This window comes from Musa acuminata, chromosome BXJ1-9 (genome assembly GCF_036884655.1).
Source record: "Musa acuminata AAA Group cultivar baxijiao chromosome BXJ1-9, Cavendish_Baxijiao_AAA, whole genome shotgun sequence".
NCBI classification, from domain to species: Eukaryota; Viridiplantae; Streptophyta; class Magnoliopsida; order Zingiberales; family Musaceae; genus Musa; species Musa acuminata.
This window is the reverse complement of record NC_088335.1, coordinates 5,998,229-6,023,540: the sequence shown is the minus strand read 5'-3', so window position 1 is coordinate 6,023,540 and position 25,312 is coordinate 5,998,229. Positions and strand designations below refer to the sequence as shown.

The 25,312-nt window shown below is 40.1% G+C and overlaps 3 protein-coding genes and 2 pseudogenes across 6 annotated transcripts; 1 reads left to right on the top strand and 4 right to left on the bottom strand.

The window, feature by feature from the left end:
* Nucleotides 1-4,041: 4,041 nt before the first annotated feature.
* On the bottom strand, nucleotides 4,042-6,983 carry LOC135592744 (probable monogalactosyldiacylglycerol synthase 3, chloroplastic). Its single transcript, XM_065082386.1, has 8 exons — nucleotides 6,501-6,983; nucleotides 6,049-6,221; nucleotides 5,554-5,715; nucleotides 5,337-5,478; nucleotides 5,031-5,255; nucleotides 4,886-4,948; nucleotides 4,726-4,800; nucleotides 4,042-4,654 (listed from the first exon to the last, which is right to left on the bottom strand). The coding sequence occupies exons 1-8, from the start codon at nucleotides 6,834-6,836 to the stop codon at nucleotides 4,394-4,396; spliced, it is 1,437 nt and encodes a 478-aa protein (XP_064938458.1). The 5' UTR covers nucleotides 6,837-6,983; the 3' UTR covers nucleotides 4,042-4,393.
* A 1,636-nt stretch (nucleotides 6,984-8,619) lies between these two features.
* Nucleotides 8,620-9,620, bottom strand: LOC135594492 (arogenate dehydrogenase 2, chloroplastic-like; annotated as a pseudogene).
* Nucleotides 9,621-9,979: 359 nt separating this feature from the next.
* LOC135592742 (uncharacterized) lies at nucleotides 9,980-14,142 on the bottom strand. 2 transcript variants are annotated; one of them, XM_065082385.1, is made up of 9 exons: nucleotides 13,875-14,142; nucleotides 13,244-13,425; nucleotides 12,975-13,156; nucleotides 12,586-12,870; nucleotides 12,400-12,458; nucleotides 12,284-12,320; nucleotides 12,070-12,141; nucleotides 10,688-11,009; nucleotides 9,980-10,513 (listed from the first exon to the last, which is right to left on the bottom strand). In XM_065082385.1, the coding sequence occupies exons 1-9, from the start codon at nucleotides 13,993-13,995 to the stop codon at nucleotides 10,163-10,165; spliced, it is 1,611 nt and encodes a 536-aa protein (XP_064938457.1). In that variant the 5' UTR covers nucleotides 13,996-14,142; the 3' UTR covers nucleotides 9,980-10,162. The 2 variants fall into 2 exon arrangements, with proteins under 2 accessions (XP_064938457.1, XP_064938456.1); XM_065082384.1 differs by having other exon boundaries at nucleotides 13,244-13,431; nucleotides 13,875-14,139.
* A 2,078-nt stretch (nucleotides 14,143-16,220) lies between these two features.
* LOC135586963 (small ribosomal subunit protein uS17-like) lies at nucleotides 16,221-19,237 on the bottom strand (annotated as a pseudogene).
* A 3,509-nt stretch (nucleotides 19,238-22,746) lies between these two features.
* LOC135594225 (uncharacterized) lies at nucleotides 22,747-25,101 on the top strand. 3 transcript variants are annotated; one of them, XM_065084630.1, is made up of 6 exons: nucleotides 22,747-22,879; nucleotides 23,393-23,516; nucleotides 23,590-23,642; nucleotides 23,741-23,801; nucleotides 24,137-24,180; nucleotides 24,253-24,555. In XM_065084630.1, the coding sequence occupies exons 2-6, from the start codon at nucleotides 23,450-23,452 to the stop codon at nucleotides 24,385-24,387; spliced, it is 360 nt and encodes a 119-aa protein (XP_064940702.1). In that variant the 5' UTR covers nucleotides 22,747-22,879; nucleotides 23,393-23,449; the 3' UTR covers nucleotides 24,388-24,555. The 3 variants fall into 3 exon arrangements, 2 of the variants coding, with proteins under 2 accessions (XP_064940702.1, XP_064940701.1); XR_010480037.1 differs by lacking the exon at nucleotides 22,747-22,879 and adding an exon at nucleotides 24,572-25,101 and having other exon boundaries at nucleotides 23,298-23,516; nucleotides 24,253-24,478; XM_065084629.1 differs by lacking the exon at nucleotides 22,747-22,879 and having other exon boundaries at nucleotides 23,299-23,516.
* Nucleotides 25,102-25,312: the final 211 nt, after the last annotated feature.

Sequence of the window (25,312 nt, the reverse complement as noted above, 5' to 3'; positions counted from 1 at the left end):
TTTTAAAAAATAAAATTATGATCTCAATCACAACCTATTACCATGGTCGTCTTACTTATATATATATATATGTGCCCTTACCTTTTTCACCTCTAAGCACAAAGTTAATATTAGGAGCGGATGCGATGATAAACGACGATGAGGGTAAAGGTGTACACGCAAGGATAACAACGACGACGAGAATGATGATAATGAGTATGGGAGTGCATACGCAATGATAGTAATGAGAGCACATGAGCGAGGAAACCGATGAGAGAACACAAGCAAAGATGGTGATGAGGACACACAGGTGATAATAACGATGATAATGAGGATACACGAGAGATGCACTATGGAGGCGACAAACGAGCAATTATTTTTTTTTTAGGAAATAAGGGGCTATCGGAATAAATGGAAAAGGATGTTACTTTAGAAAAAAGTAAAAAAAAAAGTGCTTTTTAGAATTTGTCCAAAAATATTTATATTATATTATCAATGATTGAGTACATATTTTTTCAAATAATTTTATACATAGTTGGCTAAACAATCATTACTCGTCCTAATCATCAGATCGAACGGGTCAATGCCAATCAAATCAAATGATCGAAGTGGGGAGGAATGGATAGGGCAATCTGATTCTTCTCCTCCCCCCGAATTTGTCACCTGCATCGTAGCCCTCTTGCGAGGAAAGAAAGGGCACGAAGGCAATAACGGGTTTGACAAGGGCTAATGGGTCCATGGAGGCAATGACAATCCTTGCACGAGGTGAGGCGCACAAGGGTGGAGTTCCTCGTATCCCCTCCTTCCTCGCGTAAGAGTTGTAAGCGACATATTCGACGGGGCAAAGAGAAGGGAAAGAAGAGGTGAGGGGGGGTAGCATAGGTTCGTGGCGGCTCTTTCACCCCCTCCTTTCACGCACATCTGTTACGAGCGAGCATGACGAGGGTAACGTATGCGACGGGTCCAATAAAGATAGAGGTAAAATAGTTATTTGTAAAAAAAAATACTATGTGAGATTTTTTTTGCACTGCATAAAATTTTTAAATGTTGAAGCTGTTTTTTTGGGATTTGCCCTTTCTTATATTCAATCATGCGACATTTATTTTTCTTGAGAAATTTATATATGTCCATGCAAAATAATAAAATATCAAAATTATTCTTTCATACTCTGAACCATCAAATATAAAGTAAAAAAAATTGATAAACTATTTTCATGGAACTTATCGTTTGTTTTTTCAGATTACAATTTAAATTATTCATTTGTCCTTTTCAAATACGCTCTTCAAAACCAATCCGCCATTCACGAGAATTACTTTCCAACAATATTATACAACTCAGTCTTTATGAACACTACTCAAGCAGTTTGATCTACTCCTCACCACCTCTCAATAAAAGGTGAAAATATTAACGGGAAAGAAAAAAAAAATCAAGAGGATTGTGGTTTTTGGAAATTTTATTGCACTTGAGAGGCTACATTACGAGAAAAAATGAATAATGTCAGAACTTGCAAATGTTCTAAGTTGACAAATAGAGCTTCCATTTAACTTGCAATAGTAGGTGTTTCGACAATACGTATAAGGCTAACAGTAGACTCATCTTTTGTTTGCAGGTATAGTTTATGATGTCGCACGACTATAATCGATCGAGATTGCGAATGAGCTCAGCATGCAGGAGGAGAACACTATTGGCTGCGTCCATATGCGGATTGATTCTAAACTCTATCATGGCTGATGTTCTCATCAGGCATGCGACGTTGGCTTGATGAATTTTGACCAACGTTCGGAAAACACGCATGGTTTGCTCGTGCCACCGAATCGTTTTGTTTTCGGCGATAGCAAAATCAATTAGGTGCATCACATCGGATTGGGCTTCTAATTGCGTCCAATTCAGCCACCTGCCTCCATAGTTCATCCTATGTAAATCATAAATATTGCTAAATTAATTGCATATTAACTTAGTGGATAAAAATATTGAGCAAATTCTCCAAGGAAAAACCTCCTTTTTTTTTTCTCGATTAAGGCTCCCTTTTCTAGTTATTCTTGTAAAAATATTTTTTTATTTTTTTAAATATAAAATTATCTTTGACCTCTTTGTCAATCGATTTCACCCCACCTTGCATGCACCTTCACTCTCGTCGCCTCCGAGCATGGAGCTAACATTAGGAGCAGAGGCGATGATTGCGACCATGAGGGCGAGGGTGCATAGGTGAAAACAATGATGAGAGTGATTGACACGGGAGTGCTTAATTTGCTACAATATGCTCATATAGACCTTGCTGATGCTATGGTATATTTTTCATCGTGCATCATAGTTTTCAACTCGGTATACTTAATTATAACAGCTCATGAGCATATTCCATGCACAAAGATATAGTTGTCTTAAGATGCTTTTTTTCATAACCAAGGAATAAATTAAAGAAGTTGGTTACTAGCTATAAAACACTTAATTTCGAAATTTCCTATGTACGAAGGGTTGTTTCATGAACTAGTACTTATTTTGGTGTTTAGGGATTAGAAAAAACTTTAGAAACTAAGGATATTGGCATAAGCTCTCTTGGAGTGCTTTTTTAAACTCTGTATCTCTTGGATGCGCCCTTGAGTGATGAGTCTTTTGCTTTCAGTTCTATATCATTGTTTATTATCCTTATGGTGGTGATCTTTATATATCCCTTTGTGATTTTAAACTTATTGGTGAGTTATTTTTTTTCGTTTTTATCAAAGTTGCTTTTGTGAGTTCGCTTCATTTCTATCTGGAAAACTCGTTCTAACAAATATAATTGTACTGTCAATGTTTCTTTGTGTATTCACCCCTTTTCTGCACGGAAAACTCATTCTAGCAAATACGATTGTAATGTCGACTTTTCTTGTGAATTTGTTCGTTTTCTATAAAAAAAAAAATGTGTCATCAATTTTTCTTTCAAAACCTATTATACTTTATCCTCTAATTCTGCATCACATCGGTATTAGTGATGGTGCATAGGTAAAGACATCGGTGAGTACACACCGATTAAGACGACAATAAGAACACACGAACAATGATGATGACACAAACACACGATTAAATACGACGATGAGAGTTAAAACGTACGATCGAGGTGATGGCTAGAAGCAATTTCTTCTTTTAGGAAATAAGGAGCTGCAGGAATAACTAAAACATAGAGTGTTAATCAAGAAAAAGCAAAAAAAAAAAAGGGTTATTTTTAGAATAGTTAAATAGTCCATGGCCTTCTCTAGTAGGTTGGCAGCAAGAAAGACAGAAAGCACATCTGGGCGATGCGTCGCCTACGAAATCTACTAGTACGAAGGAGAGGGAGACCGAAAGGGGCAAAGCACCACAGAGCAGCAAACATCTAAACAATTAGATAAGATGTGCGCCAGAAAGGACTTCTGCAGTCTTCGCTTTATTACCAACTTCGACGAGATAAAAAAAAGACTCGATTCTAAGTCAACCGCGATTTACTACGTCGAATAGAAGAAGAAGAAGAAGAAGAAGAAGAAGAAGAAGAAGAAGAAGAAGAAGAACAAAAATAAAAATGACTAGCTACGTAGTACAGGAAGGAGAAGAATTGTTCGCATATAAAAGAAATCTGTACTTCATTTTAGGACTTCATCTAAGAGAGATTTTAATGTGAAAAATGAAAGACTTCATCAGCTCCCCTAATTAACTTCAACTATATCACTGCTCTTAAGTCATCCACATCTACTAGTCATAGTATGATAAATTTTTATTCAGTCAAATCATACTCATTCAAATCATCTTCTTTTATTTGAATTTATTATCACATTAGAATTTGAGTAATCCGAACCAAATTAGAAACTAATAAAGTATGATATAAGAAAACCTTTACAATGTATTCATCGCACAGATCGTTCAATTGAACTTACCATGCAATTGGGTTTATCAATAAGTGTCATATGGTTATGTTCTGCACCCACAAATTTGACCGGAAGGATTTGTGGAGTTCTATTTGACTGTATAATTGAATGTGGAATAAGATTACATCTATACACTGTGGAGCATAACAAAGATCACAAAGGTGGATTCCTTTGTTACAAAGCCGACTGGCAACAAATCCAACTCACTAATATACCTTAATAAGTTGAGAACATTTGACTTGAGCAAAAGTTCAGCTGCCTCACTATACATAACAATAATCAAACAAGCAATGTTATACTAAATGTCTCACATATAATTTACCTCTAGAAATGTAGAAGAAGAAACGAATACCATAGACACCAATTAGAACAACAGAAGAGGACATGTCCTAAACCACTAAAAGCTGCACACAGTGTGATCTTTGTCCTAAGCCGACGGGAAATGAAGCCATCTTAAAGGCCAAAGAATGTCGATGGTGTCTGTACACTAAACAGATGTTGGAATTTGGAGGAGTTAGATTTGCACAAATGATCACCTGTTATATTGGCTGTAAAAAAGATGAAGTCAGGGAATCAGAGATTTGAGACAAAGGCCCCTGCTGTTGTGCCAGCTCATGGATATCCTTCACTATGTCGAAAACTGCATCAGGTTGTGCCAATTTGAGGGCATTTTGTGACATTTTCTTCAGCTCCTCTGATTCGGGGCCGAACCATTGAGCGACGAGGCTCGCTGTTTGTTTCGAGCTTTTGGAGAACACCCCAGCTCCATTGTTAACCACATAAGGGACATTGCCAACCTCCTGCAAAGCAGAACAGTATGTTAAATAGTCGCAAGTTATACTCTGATCAACATTGATATTCAACAACAAACCTGTCCAGGAATGAAGTCATTTAGGATAATGGGAAGTCCCCTTATCAAAGCCTCAGCAATTGTACCAGGTCCAGCCTGATAACACACCAAACATTATTCCGGAACATGAATTCGGAAGAAGTCATGCATGACAGATGCAAAACCAAGAAGAGAATCATACCTTTGTTATAATGCAATCACAAGCTCCCATCCATTTCTCCATTTGAGTGACAAATCCCTTTATCTGTCATCACCAATTAATTATAAGTGGATGATAGAAAATACTAAATCTGGATCCCTCCTTGGATCTTTAAGAATTTTGGTACCTTCACAGGGATCTTCCACTGAATGGTCTGTAATGTGGAGCTTAGAGTTTGGTTACGGCCACAAACGACGACAAGCTGCCCAATTGGTTTGCTGAGCTCCTTGTCAAAGAGTGATTCACCAAGGGCCCTTGCTGTCTTCTTAACTGGACCCATTCCCTCACCTCCTCCCATGAGTAAGACCGCAGGAAGTTTCGGATCCATCTCAAGCTCCTTCCTCAGGTCTTCCTGTCAGGGAATAATAACAAAGGCATCTAAACTAACTCTCAGGAGAAAACTTACAGGGTGTAGAGAGATCTGGGGACAAACCTTAACAAGAACAGCACGACAGAAGGAAGGTCTGATGGGCAAACCAAACACACGGATCTGTGATGGTTTTAGCCCATCCACTGAAGCCCTCTTTGCTACTTCCTCAGAGGGGCAATAGCATCTGTTGACGCCGGTTCGGAACCTGAATCAGGTGCCATTCCTGCATCAATTATTAACGTATGGTGATATGAATTCCATGACATGTAGTTGAACGCACCATGTCGGGTGGCAGGTGTTGAGGTCCGTGATTACAGTAACAAAAACAACTCGTTTCTGAAGGTTTTGCCATTTCAGTACCCATAAAGGGATGTGCTGCATGAGAGGATGAACGCTGATGATGATATCAGGCTTGTACTTCTTCAGTCCGGCCTCCACCTTTCTTCATTCATAAGCAAATCCTGAGTTAGTATGGCAACCATTTTTCTCTAATGCAAGAAAGCCTTCTTCCGAAAGTGACATCCTAATTAATTAACTGAAGTCCAACATCAGCAGAAGCTCAAATCCCACAAGCAACAAATTGGAGAACAATGACAAGAATCAATATCTAAGCAATGAATGATGCAACGAGATATGAGAATCGGGCCCAGACGTATACTTGTATGCAACTGATTGATTTGTGGTAAACATGAAAGGTGTTTTCAGGTAGCTGCAGTTGTTTCTGCGTCATCAGAACCCATGAAGGAAAAGGAGAGGACACGGCAACAGTTCTTACTTGGCGTAGAAGGCTGCGATGGCAGCAAGGTAGAAGTTATGGACCCAACGAGGAGAGGTGCTGTGAAAGGCCACTTTCCACAGCTGTACATGTTTCACCATGAATTTGTACGACCTCTCCATGTCGTTCAGAGGCCATCCCGCATGCTCCATAAACAAATCTTTCACGAACACCTGCAGATGAAGAGGGGAAAGATAGATTCATAATACTGAGGTTGACGATTCCTTGAGATCGTATGTTAGTAGGAAAACATTTAATCAGACAAGAAATGACATTTAGTAGGAAAACATTGAGGTCGCAATCGCAAGAACATAGGCAACAACAGATCTGGCTAAAAGCGAGACCTTTGGTAAAGACCCGTTCACCTAATCGAAGGAGGCATCTTTCAGCGGAAGGGGAGATCGAGGAAAGGGGAGAAACCACAAACCACCAAGAAGGAGAGCGAGTAATACCCTGTACTCATCGCCGAATTCGATACGGAAGGCATCACGAATGGCCTCCGCGGAAGCCCGGTGACCCCCGCCGGTGTCGCTCATCAGGATGAGTACGTTCTTGGTCCGATCGGCCCCGATCTGGGCCAGCTCCATGGTGCCCTCCTCCTCCTCCCAAAAACCGGTGTCACCGTCGTCCCCGACAGCCGCGGCGCCGCCCCTGTCGCCGCCGCCGCCCCACGAGAGGCTCTTCCTCGTCCGCCGCCGCTGCTGCTGCTGCTGGGCCTGGTTGCTCATCACGCTCTGGATCACCAGCTCACGTATGGACCGCCGCGCCGGCGCCACCGACGCCGCCATGGCTCCTCGCGCCTCCGCCCTTCTTCCGACGACACTTTGAAGCTCTTCAGTGGTAGGGAGGCGAACAGACGAGAGGAACACGAAAGCAGGGTGACGTTTGTATAACGTGGTATGTTTGGAACAACGGTTGGGAATGGGGAAGAGAGAGAGAGAGAGAGAGAGAGAGAGAGAGAGTCGAAGAAGCCAAGCTGTCGTCAACAGTTGTAATATGCATATATTTTTTGACAGTTGTAATGGGTCCGAGTGAGGAGTGACGGGAGATTCTGCGGATGATTCCGAGAATTTATTAGTTGATTAATGGGGTAACGTATGTGGGGAAATATTACAAGCAACCCCTTGACATTTTCTGATTTATGAAGAAATCCTTCCTTCCACTTGACCATGTTTCTGCATTTGTTTTTAATAAAGGACTTATACTCTTCCATTTTGAGAATAATTTTTATTTTTGAAACCTTAAGAAACTCATTATCATTAAGATTATTTGCAACTATGATTTTTAAAGAAATTTATTAATATAATTATTGACTTACTAATGATTATACAATCTAATTAACTTAAGATTAAAAAAAATATATATTAAAAATATAATTAGATTTTAGTTAACGTCATTATCAGCCAATAGAAAAGTAATTTTGATAGGACAAACTTTCTTAATTATCAAAAATGCTCTTGTCTATATATAATAGTAAAATCGATATAGTCATTATAGAATAATAAGTTTCTTTCATCTTTTTATCGTTTATCTATCGATAATAGTGTTCGTGTTAAAAATACTAAAAGAAAGAGAATGAAAATCTAATTCTTTCTTATATATTTATAATGTCACTTCCTACATCGATGATATATTGCTTTACGATGTTTAAGGTATGATGTTCAGCTTTATAATGTATGTATAATTTTTTTTTTAATTTATGATATTTAATTATTTAAATCATAGTATTAATTTTTTTATTAATTAACCCGGACTTAGGGTTTCGACTTCTTCCCATTACCTCCGTGTGGGGCCCAGGCGATGCATCTGCCATTCTCGTCCACGTGTCGCATTTGTGAGGTACACGTATGGGGTGAGAACGCGCTTGGGCCCGTGTTTTCTCACTCAGTCCACGAAGTCAAAATAACACGAACTCGAGTCGCAATTGCTTAACGGCGAAGGTGTCGTATCGGTAACCGCTCACACGTGCAGCGACCGCCCTGCTGTGGTAGGCTGTCTCGATGGACCACGATTAGTTGGAGGGATTCCGTGGTAATAATAATGTATGAGATATAGTGGCCATCGCAGATCCCAACAATCACACCTAATTGCCACCCGGTTGGTTCACTTTTCCATCCTAACAGTCATCCGTGATTCAACTGATACGGAGTGATTCTTGGGATTATGAGGTGTCCCACATCACCTTAATTTATCATTCCCACTGCATTATCGAAGCATTGTTAGCTTAGTCGGATTCGATTCGGATTTCGTAGAGAAAAACTCGTTTGGGTTTAGTAATTAACCTTAATTATCTTGACGTACTGATAGAGATTAAACCTTAATTGGAACGAATATTTCATGTATCAAATATCAAATTAGTTACTCACAATAATATTTCGAATTAATTTATTGTTAATATATCTGGCTTCGTACGCACCAGTCTTCTTCAATTGCCTGGCTGCATCCATCTCTACGGTCGTACGAAGGAGGTTTGCAGTGAGGGCTCGTGTTCCTATGCCATTGAATGTCGATGGCAGCGGCTGATGAACGACGACAACATGAGCTGTAATCGTACATGTCCGGTACGGTCGTCCCATTGTCGCATTAAGAAAGATGGCAGGCTACGCTTCGCAGCTTGCAGAAGGATACGGGAACGTTGAGCCCGAGAAAGCTGAAGCTATTCGCTTGGCTCCACTGCAACCCACCGTATGATATTTATTGTATCAACCTTCTTACATTCGGAATAGATTCATCGCACCAAATTATTCGTTAGGATAATTGATAGCGATTTCAGATGAATTCTAAGACTTTTTTTTATTTTATTAATTGAATCGGATTTAGTTTTTGTTGTCTAGTTTTACGCAATAGACTCATTTGCTTCTGAGTTCTCAAATAGCTGCTTCATGAGCATTCCATGTAAGCGCCCAAATAGCTCCTTCTTCATGGCGTGCATGGCCACGTCCAGCTTCTCGATCAGCTCGGTGGAGTTCCTGTTGTATATGAAGAGCCCATTGTAGAGCTCGCAGCTATCGCTGCAGGTGTTCTGTACCAGATTTAGCAGCGTTTCGTGACCTTTCGTGTTGATGGGCGTGGATTTAGCAGCGTTTCGACGCCGTCTTCGGAGTCGCCGATCCGGACTCTGACGTAGACGAAAGGGAGGCCGGCCCAGCCGTGCTTGCTGCTCTCGGGGCCGAACATGGGATGCGTGCAAAGAAAGGATGTCAAAGTGCCGCGGCGGGCGCTGCAGAAAGAGGTTCCTCGGGAACTCCTTGACGGAGAGGACGTCAACAAAAAGCGTGCTGCGGTGAAGGCGGTGAAAGCGTGGAGACAAGGACCACGTCCAGGTGCTGCTTGCAGAGTTCACGCTGGTCATCGAAGAATACGACGCCGAGAGAGCGGGCGGTGGCGGAGTGGTCGGTGCGCGAGTCGGCGAGTAACTCATGACCTTGGGCAGTGAAGGTGCGGGCAAGGAACTGGCTGAAGTTGCCGAAGCCAACGAAAGCGATTTTGAGCTTGGTGCAGCGGTCGAGGAGCTTCAGCGGCCGCGCCCCGACATCCACCACCGGGTCAACGTCCCGGGCTTGGATGGACATGGCGGAACGGCGAATAGGGACGGCGATTGCACCATCGAGGACGTGGCGGTGCACATGTAACCAAAAGGGTGTTTGTTGTTTTGCGTCTGTGAAGGAAAATATTCTTTGTTCATATGAATGGGTTTTACACTTTGCATATGAGTGTGAATAAAGCTAGGATTGTTCCATGGCACGACGAACCTGTTTAGCGAATTGCTCTTTGAAGTAAGCAAAAGGATAGCCTACTGCATCAAAACTGAGTGCCTGCTTTCTTCAACTTGCTTCATGGACTATTTCCATAGTTCGACACATATTGCTCTTGGAGATCCGACCAACAGATGTTGCGGACTAAAAAATGCGATCGACCAAAGCATCACTAATTCTATACAAACTAAGATGTACATTTATTATGTACAGCTTGAAAATGTTTGGACAGCTAGAAGTTGCACCGTATGATTTACACCGTGAATCTTAATCAACTACGTATATCATTACAGATACACTCAAATTAGTATTGAGAACTTTATAATCATAAGGCTGTCGAAAACTCAAGGCTCCTTTTATTACGGGTAGAATCGCTTGTTAAACTTGCGACGGCTCCTCTCCCTGGCATAAATCACCCAGAAAACCAACGACAACATCACTGCAGCCGAAACCATCACAAGACCAATGTAGACCAATTTGCTGTTCTGCTCAAGGCCAGGGCAATTGTTCTTGTGTATTGCAGTAAAGGTTTCTCGGACAAAACTGCAGTCTTCCAGTCCCGTGAGGAACGGCACATAGTAATATAATCCTCGGCTCACAGTTACATCTGCCATCATTTGGTTATAGATACTTGGAGTAACACGTCCGATGGTTGTACATACTTCGGACCCAGAGACAACAGCGGTTTGGCAAACGTATCCTTTCCATACCTGCAATGTAAAAGAAAGAATTTACATATCCAATTAGTTTTTCATATGGAATGTAACTACTACAAGTTAACAGTGACTGATACTAAAATTCCTTCTATATTTTTTCCTTCTTCCTTTGGGATGAAGTTTTCTGTGCTTCAAAATGATTAGGCTCTGCTATGATTGTTACTTTACCTGTGAGGCGTTGTTGAAATCCACTTCTCCAGAAATGCAAGTGCGGTTACTCAAGTCAGGTGTGTATGGATTGCAGAGTGTAGGCATCGGTGGACCAGACTGATTATAATACAGAGGCACCGAAGGAGGGAAGTTCCTGTTGGAAATATTGACGATCACGTTGTTAACAATGCTAACTAGCTGGAAGGTAACTTCCCTGCTTCGATACAAAGACTCATTGGCAGTGGCAGCATCAACACAAGGAAGAATATCATCTAGAGTTGTATGTGCATGAGGATGGTCAACCCATTCACTCATTGCGACGCATGTGTCAGCCACCACACTGGTAAAATCATAGAGAATGAAGCAATTAGTCACATAAAACATATTAGGTGATGAGGATAGTCCAATATTCATATAGAACAGGGTGTGACATACTTGATAGTCCTATGGTCAAAAGGAGCTTTAAGCTCAAAAGATCAAAAAAACAAGCCATAACTAGTACAGAAAGCAAACGGTAACACCTGATGAGATATGAAATGAGGCCTACATTATATGTTTCATATTTTAATGCTAATGTTGCGACTCGACTCGTTGTTACCAATTGACTCGATAAACTTAAACCATTGGCCCAAAATGCTTGAGTCCAAATTAATAATAGTGCTCACGTCAAGCCTTGATAACCAATTTAGTAATAGTCCTCTCTCAATTCCCATGTGAAACTAAACTGGAGATGCTGCACATAAGGTCTAGCTCAATGGTGGCTCCATTTCGCCACATGTGTTCGGCCCTTAATAGGGTAAACCCTTTCCTACTGAAGCACTTCATCAGCCCCTCTTCATACTTGATGTCATTTGTCGTGATTCAACTCAATGAAATAATGGACTCTGTTTACTTGATGAACATGAACTAGTGGTCCAAAATACTTGAACACAAATCAATAAACCAATTGAATTTTTCTCTCATTTCCTATTTGGAACTTAACTAGGGAGGGGTGTTACACCAATGATGACTCCAAAGTGCAATCGGTTGTTATGGCTTATGCAATCAGCAATATGATAAGAAATTGTTTATAAGTGTCAAATAAGGTGCATGCACAAAGCAAAAGTGAAAGGTTGCATCCATATGTGGATTCACAAATGAGTAAAAAAATTAAAAAGAAAAGAATTAGATAACAAAGTTGCTTTCTGTCATACATAACAAGTTCTTATGTGATACTTTCAGCAGCGAAAGTCATTTATTGGAGAATAGATGAATCATTCAACTGTCCCAGTTGTTAATGCTATGATGTCCCATAATGCTCCATCCAACAAGAAAAGAGGAAGTTCAACATCACATTATTCTAATTAAAATGAACAAATTTTGCGGGTGCAGTAATCTAGTATAGTTATAGTAGAACTTACTTGTGTAAAATAAGAAAAACACCACACAAGATAAATGTGCCCGTCACTAGAATCCACCCAATAACCACCAAACTGCATACATTATCAGCAGAGAAGTAGATGAGAAAATTTGACTTTGGAATCAGGAAGTAACTATTAAAAGAGTATCCAAAAACTTTGCAGATAAGGGATTGAACAAGAGAGAAGTGACTGAAGGTGACATTATCTCACATACATGGTGACAAGAAACTGTAGTCCCAGTGCAGAGAATACTGCATGATAAAACACACTAAGATCAGCAAGTTGGCAAAACAAAATTCTTAAGATTTTGCTCCGAGTTTAGATGCTTACAGAGCCCAAGGAATGCCAAAAGGAGCATGACAGCAGCAATTATGATCAAATCCAATCTCCTGCAGGGCACAAAAATAAAGCAAAGTGAAAATGCATTACAAAATGAATCAAAATATGTAGTCTTTCCCAACTACAAGCTCCACAATATGAAATTTACAATTCAAATACAGAAGTCAATTATCATACACGCTATCTAGTACACGGCTTATCTTCCTAGAATTGTCCGATGTCTGACTGGCAAGATTATTTGCTGAAGAGTTGACCTTTGCTTCAAGGGCATCAATTTCACCCTGGACATTAGTTGGAAGGAAGACTTGGTCGACTTTAACCTTCTTAGCTTCAGCCAAAGTCTCTGAGAAGTTCCTAAGGTTGTCCACGGTGAAGTTCGCCTGATCCACAACATAGTCCAGAGTTTTGGTAGTGCTGCTATGGAACTTCCCCTGACCTTGGTACAGAACCACGCATCCGACGCTGAGTAGATTTCAAAATTCAGTTTAAGAACTTCCACGTCATGACAAACAACTCATATCACAATGCAACAATCAGAAAGCAAGAGAAAAAGAATGTCTTCCTACATTGCGGCACATGTGAATAGCATCAGCAGAATAAGCGAAAGGGCGTAGGCCGTGCGAGAATATGAGTAAGTCCGCCGGCGGCAACAGAAGTAACAGCAACAAATAAGTAACGAGGCCAACCCAAAACCCAGGAACCATACCAAGGCGATGGCGAACAGGGGAGCAGCCGTAAAACCCACAGACTGCCATCAGAAACAAAGTAAATATAGGATTCAGTAACCATTAAGCAGCTGAAGGAGAACAGGTATAAGAGAAGCTAAAGGGCTTACAGCCCAGTAGTGTTTTTCACTGATGTTCCAACCACCGGTGTAACGCTTGAATCCATTTAAAGGATCTTTTCTGTGTGTCCTCGCCGCAGCCAGGATGAAGGAGCTATTATCCACTGTAAGATCGCCGGGAGGTGGCACCTCGGCAACAAATCTCCTTGGTAGAACCAAGCCGTCTTGAAGCCCTGCACCTATTCGAACCACTCGCATCTTTAACACACAAAAACGCTTCTCAAACAAAAAAAGACAGATTTTTTTGAATGGCGTCTTAAATACTAACTTCAAAAAAAAGAAAAAAAAAAACTACATAAAAATCATCTCTTTTCTTCCTGTGCAAAAAGAGGGGGATTCTGCAGAACACAACAAGCTACTCCTAAACGAACCATGTGCTCTGGATGCGTAACACACAAATATATACTTTCCAATGGACTCCTGAACGCTGACAAGGAAAAAGTAATCTGTTCAAAAAGAATAAAAAGGGGCGCAAAGAGGGGGATTCTGTAGAAGATAACCCATTATTTCAGCGTAAAAAAGAGGGCACATGCACAACAAATCTTCTCCTTGAGAACAGCGGTATCCCTGCAATAAAATTCAGCACCGTGCTGGGAAAACGAGATTGCAAAGAATAGAATACCTGGTAAGGACGTTTTCTTGATCTCAAGAGAAGGGTGGCAGATCGAGTGAGGAAGGAAAAGGAGGACGACGATAGGGGACAGGAGGAGTGAAGCTGGAAATCTAGAGAATGCCATGCTCATCGGAGCTCGGTCACTCCCTTCCAGGGTGCTCGAAGTGTGGGGTTTTATGCAGGAATTCCTTCCCTTTCGAGCTCTTCCAGTTCGATTCTTTCCAGGGAGGTGGAAATTGGAAGGATACAGACATTGTACAAAATATCATATGCAGCAATACCGCTGGTGGCTTTGCCCTTTAATTATGTTCACATATCTGCCGCCAGACTTTCCACGAAACATCATATTTGCCACTGTTCTCGTCTTAAAGAAAAAAATGGATCAGTAAGTTTGTGCATAGGATATCATGCATTGATCCTTCTCTTTCTATATCCACTTCTCTCATTTTATTTCTTATTTTTCTTCTTATGCATGAGATATCGTTCCCAGCAATAAAAGAAAGATATTACCAACAGTTGAGACAAAATTTAGGTAAAGTTTTCACAAGGCAACATAGTGTTGATCAACGTTATATTAGCTAAAAAAAACCAAGTGATGTGATAGTAGTGATCGAAGGAGTCAGCATTGGAGATGTGACAGCAGTATATTCTCTTCACGACATATCTTGTCATATGTTGGGACACCTAAATCTTCCGAAGAAGCCATTTCATCGTCACTCAACAAGTCGACAGGAGTAGGATGGCACAGTTGAGTGCCGAATCCAACGGAATAAGACACCTATTTTGCCACATTGTGGATTTAATTTAATATAAAGAGAAATCTATGGCGTGATGATCTAAGATAAGGTCGAGCCAGTTTGCCACCAACAATTGTCTCTTCCTATTGCGTGATCTCGAAAGCCACAACCGTGCTTTTGCTTTGCATTTGTTTGAGTGGTCTCTTGTCATCTTGGATTTCATAGCAATGAAAGATCTCAGGCAAAAATCCCATCGCATCTTTCTTCCCAAGATTTTGGCATAGTGTAAGTATATTTATAGCGCGTATTCACTCTGTCTTTCCTTCTTTTTCTGTGAGCATATTTAGACAACCAATGATAGATGTTTCCTTGCTTGAATGATATATTAGTTCATACTACTTCAGCAATTGATTTGATCGAGATTTATAATGAAATCGATGATACCAATGATCTTTTTTTTATAGCGAATAATTCAGAAACGCACAACTCAAAAGGGTATTATTGTCACTAAATCACAAAGAAAACGACAGAGATTTTGTTCCTTCCGCTCCCGAGAAGGGTCTTCCGGGAAATATGATCTGGTTTGGTTTGCTGGAGACGGCGATAGAGCAGCGCGAAAACGACGAAGGATTCGGGATCCTCGGTACTCCACCACATATAAGCCATCTCTTCGCCTTCGTTTCCGTTGGTGGACAATGCGAGACCGGCCGTTGAAACCAGTCAGCTCTTCCCCACCTCCAATGGCTAATCCACGATTCTCACTCAGCGGATCCAAACGCGGGAAGCCAAAGCCAAGCCAATCCGATACCAGGGGAAACGGGCACTTCCATGTGGGTCCCTGCGGCTTGTGTACGGCATTCGTGGGCCCGCCGCTTTGTCGCCACGTGAATCGGTGAGGTTCCGGAAAAGGAGTTGCCGCAGCTTGTACCCGATCCGGGGCAACTAGACACGTTGCAGGCCGCGATTCACGTTTCGCAAAACACGTGACACGAAACGATCCGCACTGCAGCGGCGCGGCACGTGGCGATATCTACGTGGCATTCGTAGTTTTCTTCGTGAAGTTTGCCGACAGCCGAACCGCCACGCATTATCGATGACGTATATCGGATACCACTCTACGATTTGCAACTGAAAAGCGCACGCTTATTATTTCCCCAATCCCAAACAAGGTAGGGACGAGGGCTACAAAAAGAATAGATTAATACACTTAGATTCGGGTTGTTTGGAACGGTGGAATAGATTAATACACTACGATGTGCTCAGCCACGTTGGTGGTTCTCACCCACCAAATCCAAATGTGGCCAAGAACTTAAAGTGGGTGATCATTTGGAACGGTGGGCTTTGTTTTACCATCTTATGAATGATTATTAAACATTTGGTTGGGACTATCGATCTAACGAATGATAATGGAGGAGCTTTTGTGGGATTCATCGACTTACGAGTAGGCATGTCGATCTGACCAAAGCCTTTTAAATTTAATGTTCATAAAGACTATATAATGTTTCTAGGTTACACATATGTAAAGCACTTATCATGACAACAGGGACCTGAAATATACAGACGTATAATATTTAGCATTACAACAAAAACAAACTGATACCAACTTATGCTATTCCGTATCAATAAAGATATATTGTCATCCCGTAATGAAATTTCAAAATTTCTTAGAAAACCACTAAACCAACTTCACATACATATTTAAATGTCCTGTACTCTGAATGTTCATCAGATAAGTTTCCTCACTCTTTTAAGTAGTTCAACAACAAAAACTTGATGTCATAACAATTACGAAACACTTAACTAAGAGGATATTCCAAAACTCCGCTAATTTGATAAAGTTTGTTCCTCAATGGTATATCTCTTTCTACTTAAAACTTCCAACTGCCAGTATCTTATTTTTCAAGCCTTATCCTCATACAGCTGCAATAGCTTTTTTGCTGCCGCCTCCGCTTGTTGACCCAGCTGGTATAACTTTCAAAACATTGAACCTCACAGTCTTTGCCAATAGCCTATACAAAATTAATAATCATCACTTCAGTGAGTGTTGTAAGAGCAAGCAGCATTGACTATCATAATATTTTTACCAGGCCAATGCTACTGGTTAAAAAAAGCATCTTATTTTCTTCATACAAAAATATCGTTTCGGTGTTTGATCATTATCTTTCTTGCCTTATGTGGGTTGACAGGATGTAGGATCACATCATACAAGTTTTAAGAATGTACTTAAAAGATTCTGTAATTCCTTATATTTTGGATCTTGGCAATAGTGTAAGAAAAGATGACCTACCTGCACTGGCCTATGATAACATGGTCTCCTTCCTTAACACGGAAGCAGGGCGAGATGTGTGCTGGTTTATTAGAGTGTCTCTTCTCATACCTAGAAAAAAATGAAAATAATTAAAATAGGAATTTATTTGGAAAAAGAAAACAGAGAGTATTGCTTGCCTTTGTTATTTCTTCACATAATGAAGGTAGTTTCTGCGTATGATAATGGTTCAGTTCATCTTGGCACTATGGCATGTGCCTGCCAAGATTCGACCCCTAATCGACACATTCCGTGAATGGGCATTTCTTATCAATGTAAGTATCTGCAAGTACATGTCTTAATGTTCTGTTTTTCTGTTATATGTAGAATACTAGGCAAACAATAGAATCCTCCAAGGAAAAACACATCAAACAAATGTATTGATCAAACTGTTTATGTAGGTACCAAAATAGTATGAAGATAATTTACTTTTGACTTTTTTTCTAATATAAAAAAAGTAACTGAAGCAGAATGTTTTGCACCTTAGTCCCCTTAATTTTGTTAATGTGTACAACTCCCTTAATTGTAGTTATTCATAGTACCTCCATTCTTATTATCCTGTGCATATCAATACCTCAAGTTAAATTTGGTGAGGATGTTCTGAGAAAATAACAAGAAAGCCTACTCCCCCCAAAAAGTCAACAAAAATCTGAAGACCCTTGCCAACAACAGATCTCATTAGGAGAGCCAAAAACGAAAGAGAGTAGAAAGGGGAGCAAGAGGATTTGGCTAAAAAATAAGAAAAAGCCCTTAATATAAATGCAAGTTGGACTTGTGTTGCCAGAAGTAGAAAATATTTTCCATTCCTAAAGTGAAACTGATTATAGCTACAGAGAATTGGACAGAGAGATTAAAGTGCAAAATAGGGGCAAGATTAGGAATATGATATAAACAAGAATCGAGGAATTTATATGAAAAACAAAATATGAGAAGCATATTTGCAGGGCTTTTAGAAACCCAACTAACTCATTCAATGTATGTGGATCTCAAACTACTCAGAAGAAAATTGTATTTATTTTTATTTTTTGATAGTATGGACCTCACAAAAGATGAAAAGGAAACAGTTATCTATGAGACACTCGGCAACAACCACTAAATAGAAGCTAATACTAACATGTACGGACCGCTCCACATAAAATACTCAGTGACCAATATCTATAACATTGAATCTACGACATACAAAGGGCCTCACCAAAAATATATTGACCTCTACCAAAGTAGAAGGCCAGACCTTTATTTTAAACTTGGTACTTAAATTTTATTAATCATAACCTTTTGACATGCTTAGTAATGCAGTACCCAGTGTAGCCCATAATGCACATAACTTAAGCACCTACTTTGTATTTGTGATGAACCTAATGAACAAATAGCATTTTCGATCATCAAGCAATCAAAACTAGAAATAGTGGCATGACAAAGAAGATTTTGGTCGTTACCAAACTTGTTCAGTCCCAAAATAATAATTAGAAAAGACCAAAAGGATTCAATTTAAAATGGACAAATTCCTTAGAAAAGCCTCTCTTTTCCCCCTTTTCCCGCGGAGTGGCCCCCTTACCGAATTTCCCTCGGACCGTCAAACACAGTAATTCCTATAAAATGGTAACCAAGATGTTTTGCACATTTGAATAATTTATTTTAGAGCTTTGTCGTATGAATTCAGACCAAGATAAAGAAAACAAGCCTGACAGCTCTAAATCAAAGCAACGAGAAAAGTAGATTTTAGACCTTCAATGGCTTCTCTGGGTGTCTTGAATCCTAGCCCAATGCTCTTCCAGAATCATTATATTAACACCATTTGAAAATATACTCAAAGATTAAGTAACTCCAACGACTCGGCCGTCTTACCAAAGGAATACCTTTGGCTGCTTTAGAAAAGCCTTCGCCGTCTGCATAACAGTATGACACAAAATCAAAATAAGTCAGTATAGTAAAAAGAAAATGGAAAATAACTGACTAATTAACTATGGGACAATTGGAGAGAAGGAGAAAGTAGACATTGTTTAACCGCAAGAAATCTTAGGGAAACAAACACAAAGCCTCACAGCGCACAAATATTGCTATCGGCGTTCCAAACACACCACAGCAAGACAGTGTACTTCAGAAGAAACTCTCACCAAAAAAAAAACCTTCTAATCAAACAGAACCCTTTCAAATGGTCCTGAGGAATCTGCGACCGTGCTGGGTCACAGAAGAGTCCAAAGCGACAGTGGATCGGCAGACTTAGAATCTAAGAGGAAAAAAATTCCCAAAAAATCAGGAGAAAATGAAATATCCAATGTAGGTGGAAAGGGAGTCATTCGAACGAGAAGCAATCCAACCTGTTCCGCCATGACCGATCGAGCGTAGGAGATAGGCCAATAGGCCTTCTAACGCGGCGGCGACGAGGCGATCGAGGAGAACGAGACGGTTTGCTGGGTCACAGAAGAGCCCTTATGAGAATACTTGATGGGATTTATGAGACATGACTTGCCAAACGGGTCCATCTGTCTTACCCGAACTCGTACCCGGGATTGGTTTCGAATCGGATCCGGGTCGCGACCTGAAACCCGCCACAGATTAAGTAACAATGTGCGTTCAGCATTGTTGGTCGATGCTTTGGGAATATGGATATAATCAACATGCTGACGTGGATTTTTAAGTAAACATATTTTTACTGTTAGAATGGGTCTAAATGGATATTATTATGTTTCCGATTAATATAAATAAATATCTAATTTAGTTTAAGATATTTATTTTTTCGGAATAATTTATGCTCTTGTTATATTTTTAAGGTTTTTTCTTAAATTAAAATATTTTTATTATATTAAATAATATATATGACCCTCACACATTAATTCGAACCTAATACCTATTAATTATGCAATAAAAATTTATTTACTTTTAAGTTAGTTATAATCATGTGACAAAAAGACACATCTATTTATAATAGAGTTTTGCACTTGGCAAAACTTTTTTGGCTAGAAAAATTCAAAGTATTTACATTATTAAGAATATTTTTAAAATAATAATAATAAGAGATAGGGGCATAGCTTAACAAAGCCCAAGGAAGCATAATAGAAGTCTTCGGCCTTTGTTCTTCCATATTTTTCATAACATGTATAATTTAAAACTATCAGACTTGAGATTTGAGGTACACTGATTCCATTATGTCCATCTACATAACATCTCAAAATATAAATAAACAACAATACATATTTGATCACATATATTCTATGTTCGAAAAATTTGTCATGCAAAACCTAAACATGAATCAACATAAAGAATATATATATATATATATATATATATATATATATATTGACTGCGTCAGCTCGACTCGAACTCAGAGGAGAGACATTCAATGAATCTATATAGTAGTCCTACATGGTTGGTACGATATCGAGATATCCGAGATAGCTTTGTGGTGGTATTCGAGTTGTTTCTAAGTGTCCGATGTGTCCCTAAGGTTAGACTAAGATGAAATCCAACTCCTTGATGGATTCCTACATAAAGGTCAATATTGAAAGGAATTTTCTGATTCGATCACTTTAATGCTCAAGTTAGTTAGTGTGAAAGATTTTTGAAAAAAGGTTTGACTCTTAGGTGAACGCGAGGGTCAGACTTATATACATAACTAATCGAAGAGATTCTTTGTAATGGTCTCGACATCCTGGTTTATTCATAAGGATGATAGACCCAAATAACATGTTATGGGCTTTTATCCATGAAGACCGATAAAGAAGTGATATACTCAAATAACCTCTCGTGTACTACAATCTATAGAGACTGACATGACTGATTCAAATGATTTCTCGTAGATTATTATCCATAGGAGCCGATAGACTATAACCTCCCCACGTCATAGTTTAGTGGGCGAAGAGGAGATGACTCGATCATTTTCTTTTACGTCAGTGTCTTTATGAAATCCAATTGGTGGACAAGGATTAATCGTTACAATACTTTTTTATAACTGAGATTTTGATATAATCATTGAAATTTTATTGTACATCATAAAATTAGTTAGATAGGTGAGAAATTATAACTGCCTTTCCTTATTATTGTCTTTATCCTGTGATGACACACCACCATTTGTTTTGTCGATGATAAACAGTAAGTAGCGTTGCTGTGTTTTGTGATCAAAAGACGCAGAAACATGAGTCGATATCATTGAATCGGACATGAACATCCAAGATCAAACATGCCCCCGACAAGCATGTTTTCCGCTGCTTCAAATCTATTCGTCTCTTGACATTTGGTTCACCGTTGAAGAAACCGTGTGTTCAAATTTCTATAGATTGTTACTTTGTCTGCTTGGATGGTACATCCATCCCATCTTCAACTTGATAGTGAGACTATCAAATGAAAACAATCTTGTTAGCCATTTGAATGACACACTGTTTCCGTAGATCGCTTTGTTTTTGCAACGTATTTATCTTGGAAAGCTGATGAGCATGACAAGGATCAGCAAGCTGTTTCTCAGCATATCATGTAGTCCTTAACGTATGCTACGATCCATTCCTGAGAGGAAGACAGGGATTTGAACACTCCCATGCACGTACACATGGAACCTTGTAACTCATGGAGGGAACACGAACCGAAGCCAGCTAAAAGTAAAAGCATACTCGGACACTGGAACACAAGGTGTCTGAATGACAACGAAGACTTGTTTCGAGCATGCCCAAGACATCGGAACTCGGGAGTGGGAGCTCTTGAAACCTTTTTGGGACTTTCACGGTCGAGTAGTACTTGGTTGCAAGGAGATAGCTAGGGATGAAGGATCTCGAAAGGAGAATCTTTGACTCCATGCATGCACACGAGGAGGAGATGGAAGGCACGGTGAGATGAAAGCCCATATTTCCATCCTCAAAAGCCTGGCATGTCGGCAGATTCGGACAGGCAAATCCCTTCATCCAGTCCTTTCGTTCTCGGAGAGCAAGAGGGCTTGTCTCGCAGAGAAAACCCATCATAATCTTGTTGTTGTCGGCAAGATAGTTACATTATGGTTCTTAATTTTAGGTATAAAACATGGATATGTTCCACTGAAATGTATTTTTAGATGATTTCTTGTTCGAGTTAATTTCAGATAATTCTAAATCTTGTTGTGACTTTTTAATCATGAAATAGTTCATGAAATGTCTCCATTCACAACATTATATTGTGCCCCATAGAATTATGTTGGCGATTGATGTACCTTTGAGGAAAATATATAATTTTGCAGCATTTATTTCACTCAAAAAAGTATAATAAGTGTAGAAATTCTGCGGCATTTGGGTAAGTATGATTCAATAGATGGAGGAAACAATTACTGTTCCTAATAGGAAAACCTTAAAGGATCTTATTAGAAACTATAGATGAAAACTCAAATACTTTTGATTTAATTCATCATATATTTTCCCTAAAGAGTGACAAGAGATCCATGTAATCAATTCGAGATAATTGGGTGTATGGCTTCGCTGAGTAATCAAACTCCTGACATCCGGGAAAAGAACCTTCATATACTAACCATTAACCTGGATGATAGATTGATTGATCGATCGTAGCCCAAAGATGATTGAGCTTATTTTGTTATATTATAATGTGATTCATTAAGATGAAGGAAGAGGAAAGAATGGCTGTCATTGTATCGTAAGAGGAGCTGCAATTTTCCATCCCCAACATGGTCGCCACCACCACTGTCTCGGTGCCACCCAAAGCACAGACATGCATCGTGACCATCCTCTAAACACGTGGCGCCTCTCCTGCACCTCCATCCTCCCTTCCGGGGCCCCTCCTCGATATGGACACCGGCGTGGCCTCCTCCCCCACCACCTCTTCATCTCTCCTTTCATACTTCACACAATAAAACCAGTGGTTGACCTCTCGCTCTTCCTCGTTCCCACCGTATCCAAGATATGGAGCCATTGGGAACCTCCGCTGGGCATGGACTAACTAAATGTTAAAGCATAAGATCGAGTGCTTGAAGCCAAGTATGCCCACCTAACAAGGAGCAGGAGGTAATTAAAATCTTGATCCAAGGTTTTGTAGATCTTCCTCATTAAATTAAATTCGTGGGTGCACCATCTTTTCAGATTAAAGCGTACGTGACAGTATGATGCAGAATCTTATGACATTATGTAGCAAGTACATGTTTTGATTTCATGTAATGTGGAATAGCAAACCAGTTGCTCTTATGAACAGTGTCTAAGAGACCTTGTGATCTGACTAGTAAAAGCATGTTTGTAATAAGAAGACCAAACATGAACAAGGTCCAAATATTTGGGGAACATCCTTCCTCAATGAGTGACAGTTACAACATAGAATAAGATAACACGGCATAAACCAGAATTGTCAGTCACAATAATTTATTTGCCGAGACATATCTTGGATTTTGGACTTTCAAACATCTATAGTCCGTGGTATGGAACAGTGATGATCAGGTCCAATAGCTTATATATATATATTAGCACTGTCAGAAAGTTTTGCACACTCATTCCTTACCATCTTCTCTCCTTCCACATCTTGCATAGAGGAGGTGAAACACATCTCTCCTATCGGAGTCTTTCTAGGATTAGAAGCTCCTTCCAATGACGCCTATCGTGTCAGTGATGTTTCTCCTTTTTCTGGTTCTCCTCGCAGCTAACAGGACTGCAGGTACCTTCAAGGCCTTATCGCTGATCATTTAAATCCATAAGGTATTCGTTTTTGATTTGTTCCTCTCGTTCAGGGATCAGATTGTTGGAAGAAGAATCAGTGGCTTCCCTACGCAACCAAGTGCATGTCAGTAGATAGCTTCTTGATAGTACTGCGTCTACAGTGGCCACACTCGTTGGTTTCTTCCGGGTCACTAATACTGTTGTACTGCATGCTGATACCAGGAGGAAAAGAGCTTGATGAAAGAAGGAGCGCTTCTACGTGGATGCCATGGGGATTGTTCAGGTAGTGTGAAGGAGAGGAGATCCATAAGCAAAGTTAGAGAAGTCCATCGAAGGCTTCCTGGGTTTCATGAAGATTACCTTGGACCTAGGAATCACATGCCTGAGCACCATTGAAATTATTCTTCATGCACGCTCTTCCACAAATCTTCTCACTTTCCTTTTGTTTTCTGTATTTGAACGTCATAAAAGAAGCTTGACCATAAACATGTAGTTTTATTTTCTGATGAAAATAAGTTTTTTCCGAGAGAACACTGTAAAATAGTTGTGTCTTTCTGATGAAGTCCGTGGACAGACTTCATGACTCTGAGATAGGTTCTTCCTTATCTGTTGATGCAGGAAAGACTAGGAAACTCATGACCGATGCGATGGCCACTTCCAAGGTTGGTGTTCTAGTTAGCATCGAACAGTAGATCCTGCATCCTCTTTGCTCATCATCTCATGGCCATTCACAGAACGATACCGGAAGCCAAGACGACCTCCACAAGGCCCCGCCTGTTTCAAGGCAACCTCAGACCTACCCGGACGTCGTAGACATAGCAGGAATGGACTACTCTCCTGCCAACAGGAAGCCTCCGATCCACAACTGAAGTGCTACTACCAACCAGCTTAGGAGGAGAGAGCAGTAGAGATATTGGACAGCATTGCAGGAAATGCTGCAGGTTTCTTGGATTAGGTCCGGTGCGTCTAAGTAGATACTACCAAAAATGAATGTATCATCTTTATTTTTGTCAGCTTCATGATTGAGCTTTTGATCATCACATTCGCCAACAGTGACTGGATGTCATACATGCATGCATGGTGGGAGAGACAGGGATGGGGAAGATTTTTGTCCCATGTGTGTGTCCTTCAAAGACTGGCAACCACTTAATGAGACATTATGTCCTTTAGAGGAGAGGATGTATTATATCAGGCACTTGATGTAAGGTTGGTTCACGAGGCTAGCTGGGACAGACGTTCTTCTCTCTCTTGATTGCATTGGGTTGGATGGACTCTCTGGAGTGTGGGCTCATGTGTTCTCCACCTGCTTAACTTCTCCTCTGTTCGGAGGGTGTGGGTTATGACATGGTAGTGTTTGAGGATGGAATGCCAGAGCAAGAAACTGGAGCAAAAGGATACGAGTGCAAGCAGTAGGAATGCGTCATGATCGGCGGTGTCGTGAAAGACGCAAGATATGGAAGAAGGATGGGCAGCGTTGATCCCTTCTATATTAAATAGTCGGATAGGATGATGATAAATAAAGTGAGAAGCAATTATTACTTTCATGTACTGATTCACTTACCCATACATAACCTTTCATATGATGATGATATGATTGTTATAATGAGTGATCTCCCACTTATGCGTGAAATCCATGTCTTCAATGAGAGTAATGCCATACCCAGGCCTAAGTATCAATGAAACCCCATGAGAAATTGACGATGAGTAATTGAACTCAGTATAAGTTCAAGTTAGAGGCATTGGATGAGCGATAATGAAGGGACTTTTCGTCCATTACAGGGTAATTGAACTCAG

What these genes read in the sequence shown, in the direction of transcription:
- LOC135592744 (XM_065082386.1), bottom strand. Translation starts at nt 6,836, where the DNA reads ATGGCGGCGTCGGTGGCGCCGGCGCGGCGGTCCATACGTGAGCTGGTG. An exon ending in AATTCGGCGATGAGTACAGG is followed by an intron (nt 6,222 to 6,500) that starts GTATTACTCGCT and finishes CTTCATCTGCAG; the next exon opens with GTGTTCGTGAAAGATTTGTT. An exon ending in GTGATTGCATTATAACAAAG is followed by an intron (nt 4,801 to 4,885) that starts GTATGATTCTCT and finishes GTGTGTTATCAG; the next exon opens with GCTGGACCTGGTACAATTGC.
- LOC135592742 (XM_065082384.1), bottom strand. Translation starts at nt 13,995, where the DNA reads ATGAGCATGGCATTCTCTAGATTTCCAGCTTCACTCCTCCTGTCCCCT. An exon ending in CAAGAAAACGTCCTTACCAG is followed by an intron (nt 13,432 to 13,874) that starts GTATTCTATTCT and finishes TGGTTCGAATAG; the next exon opens with GTGCAGGGCTTCAAGACGGC. An exon ending in AGCCGTGTACTAGATAGCGT is followed by an intron (nt 12,459 to 12,585) that starts GTATGATAATTG and finishes TGTGCCCTGCAG; the next exon opens with GAGATTGGATTTGATCATAA.
- LOC135594225 (XM_065084630.1), top strand. Translation starts at nt 23,450, where the DNA reads ATGACGCCTATCGTGTCAGTGATGTTTCTCCTTTTTCTGGTTCTCCTC. An exon ending in CGCAGCTAACAGGACTGCAG is followed by an intron (nt 23,517 to 23,589) that starts GTACCTTCAAGG and finishes CCTCTCGTTCAG; the next exon opens with GGATCAGATTGTTGGAAGAA. An exon ending in ATGCGATGGCCACTTCCAAG is followed by an intron (nt 24,181 to 24,252) that starts GTTGGTGTTCTA and finishes GGCCATTCACAG; the next exon opens with AACGATACCGGAAGCCAAGA.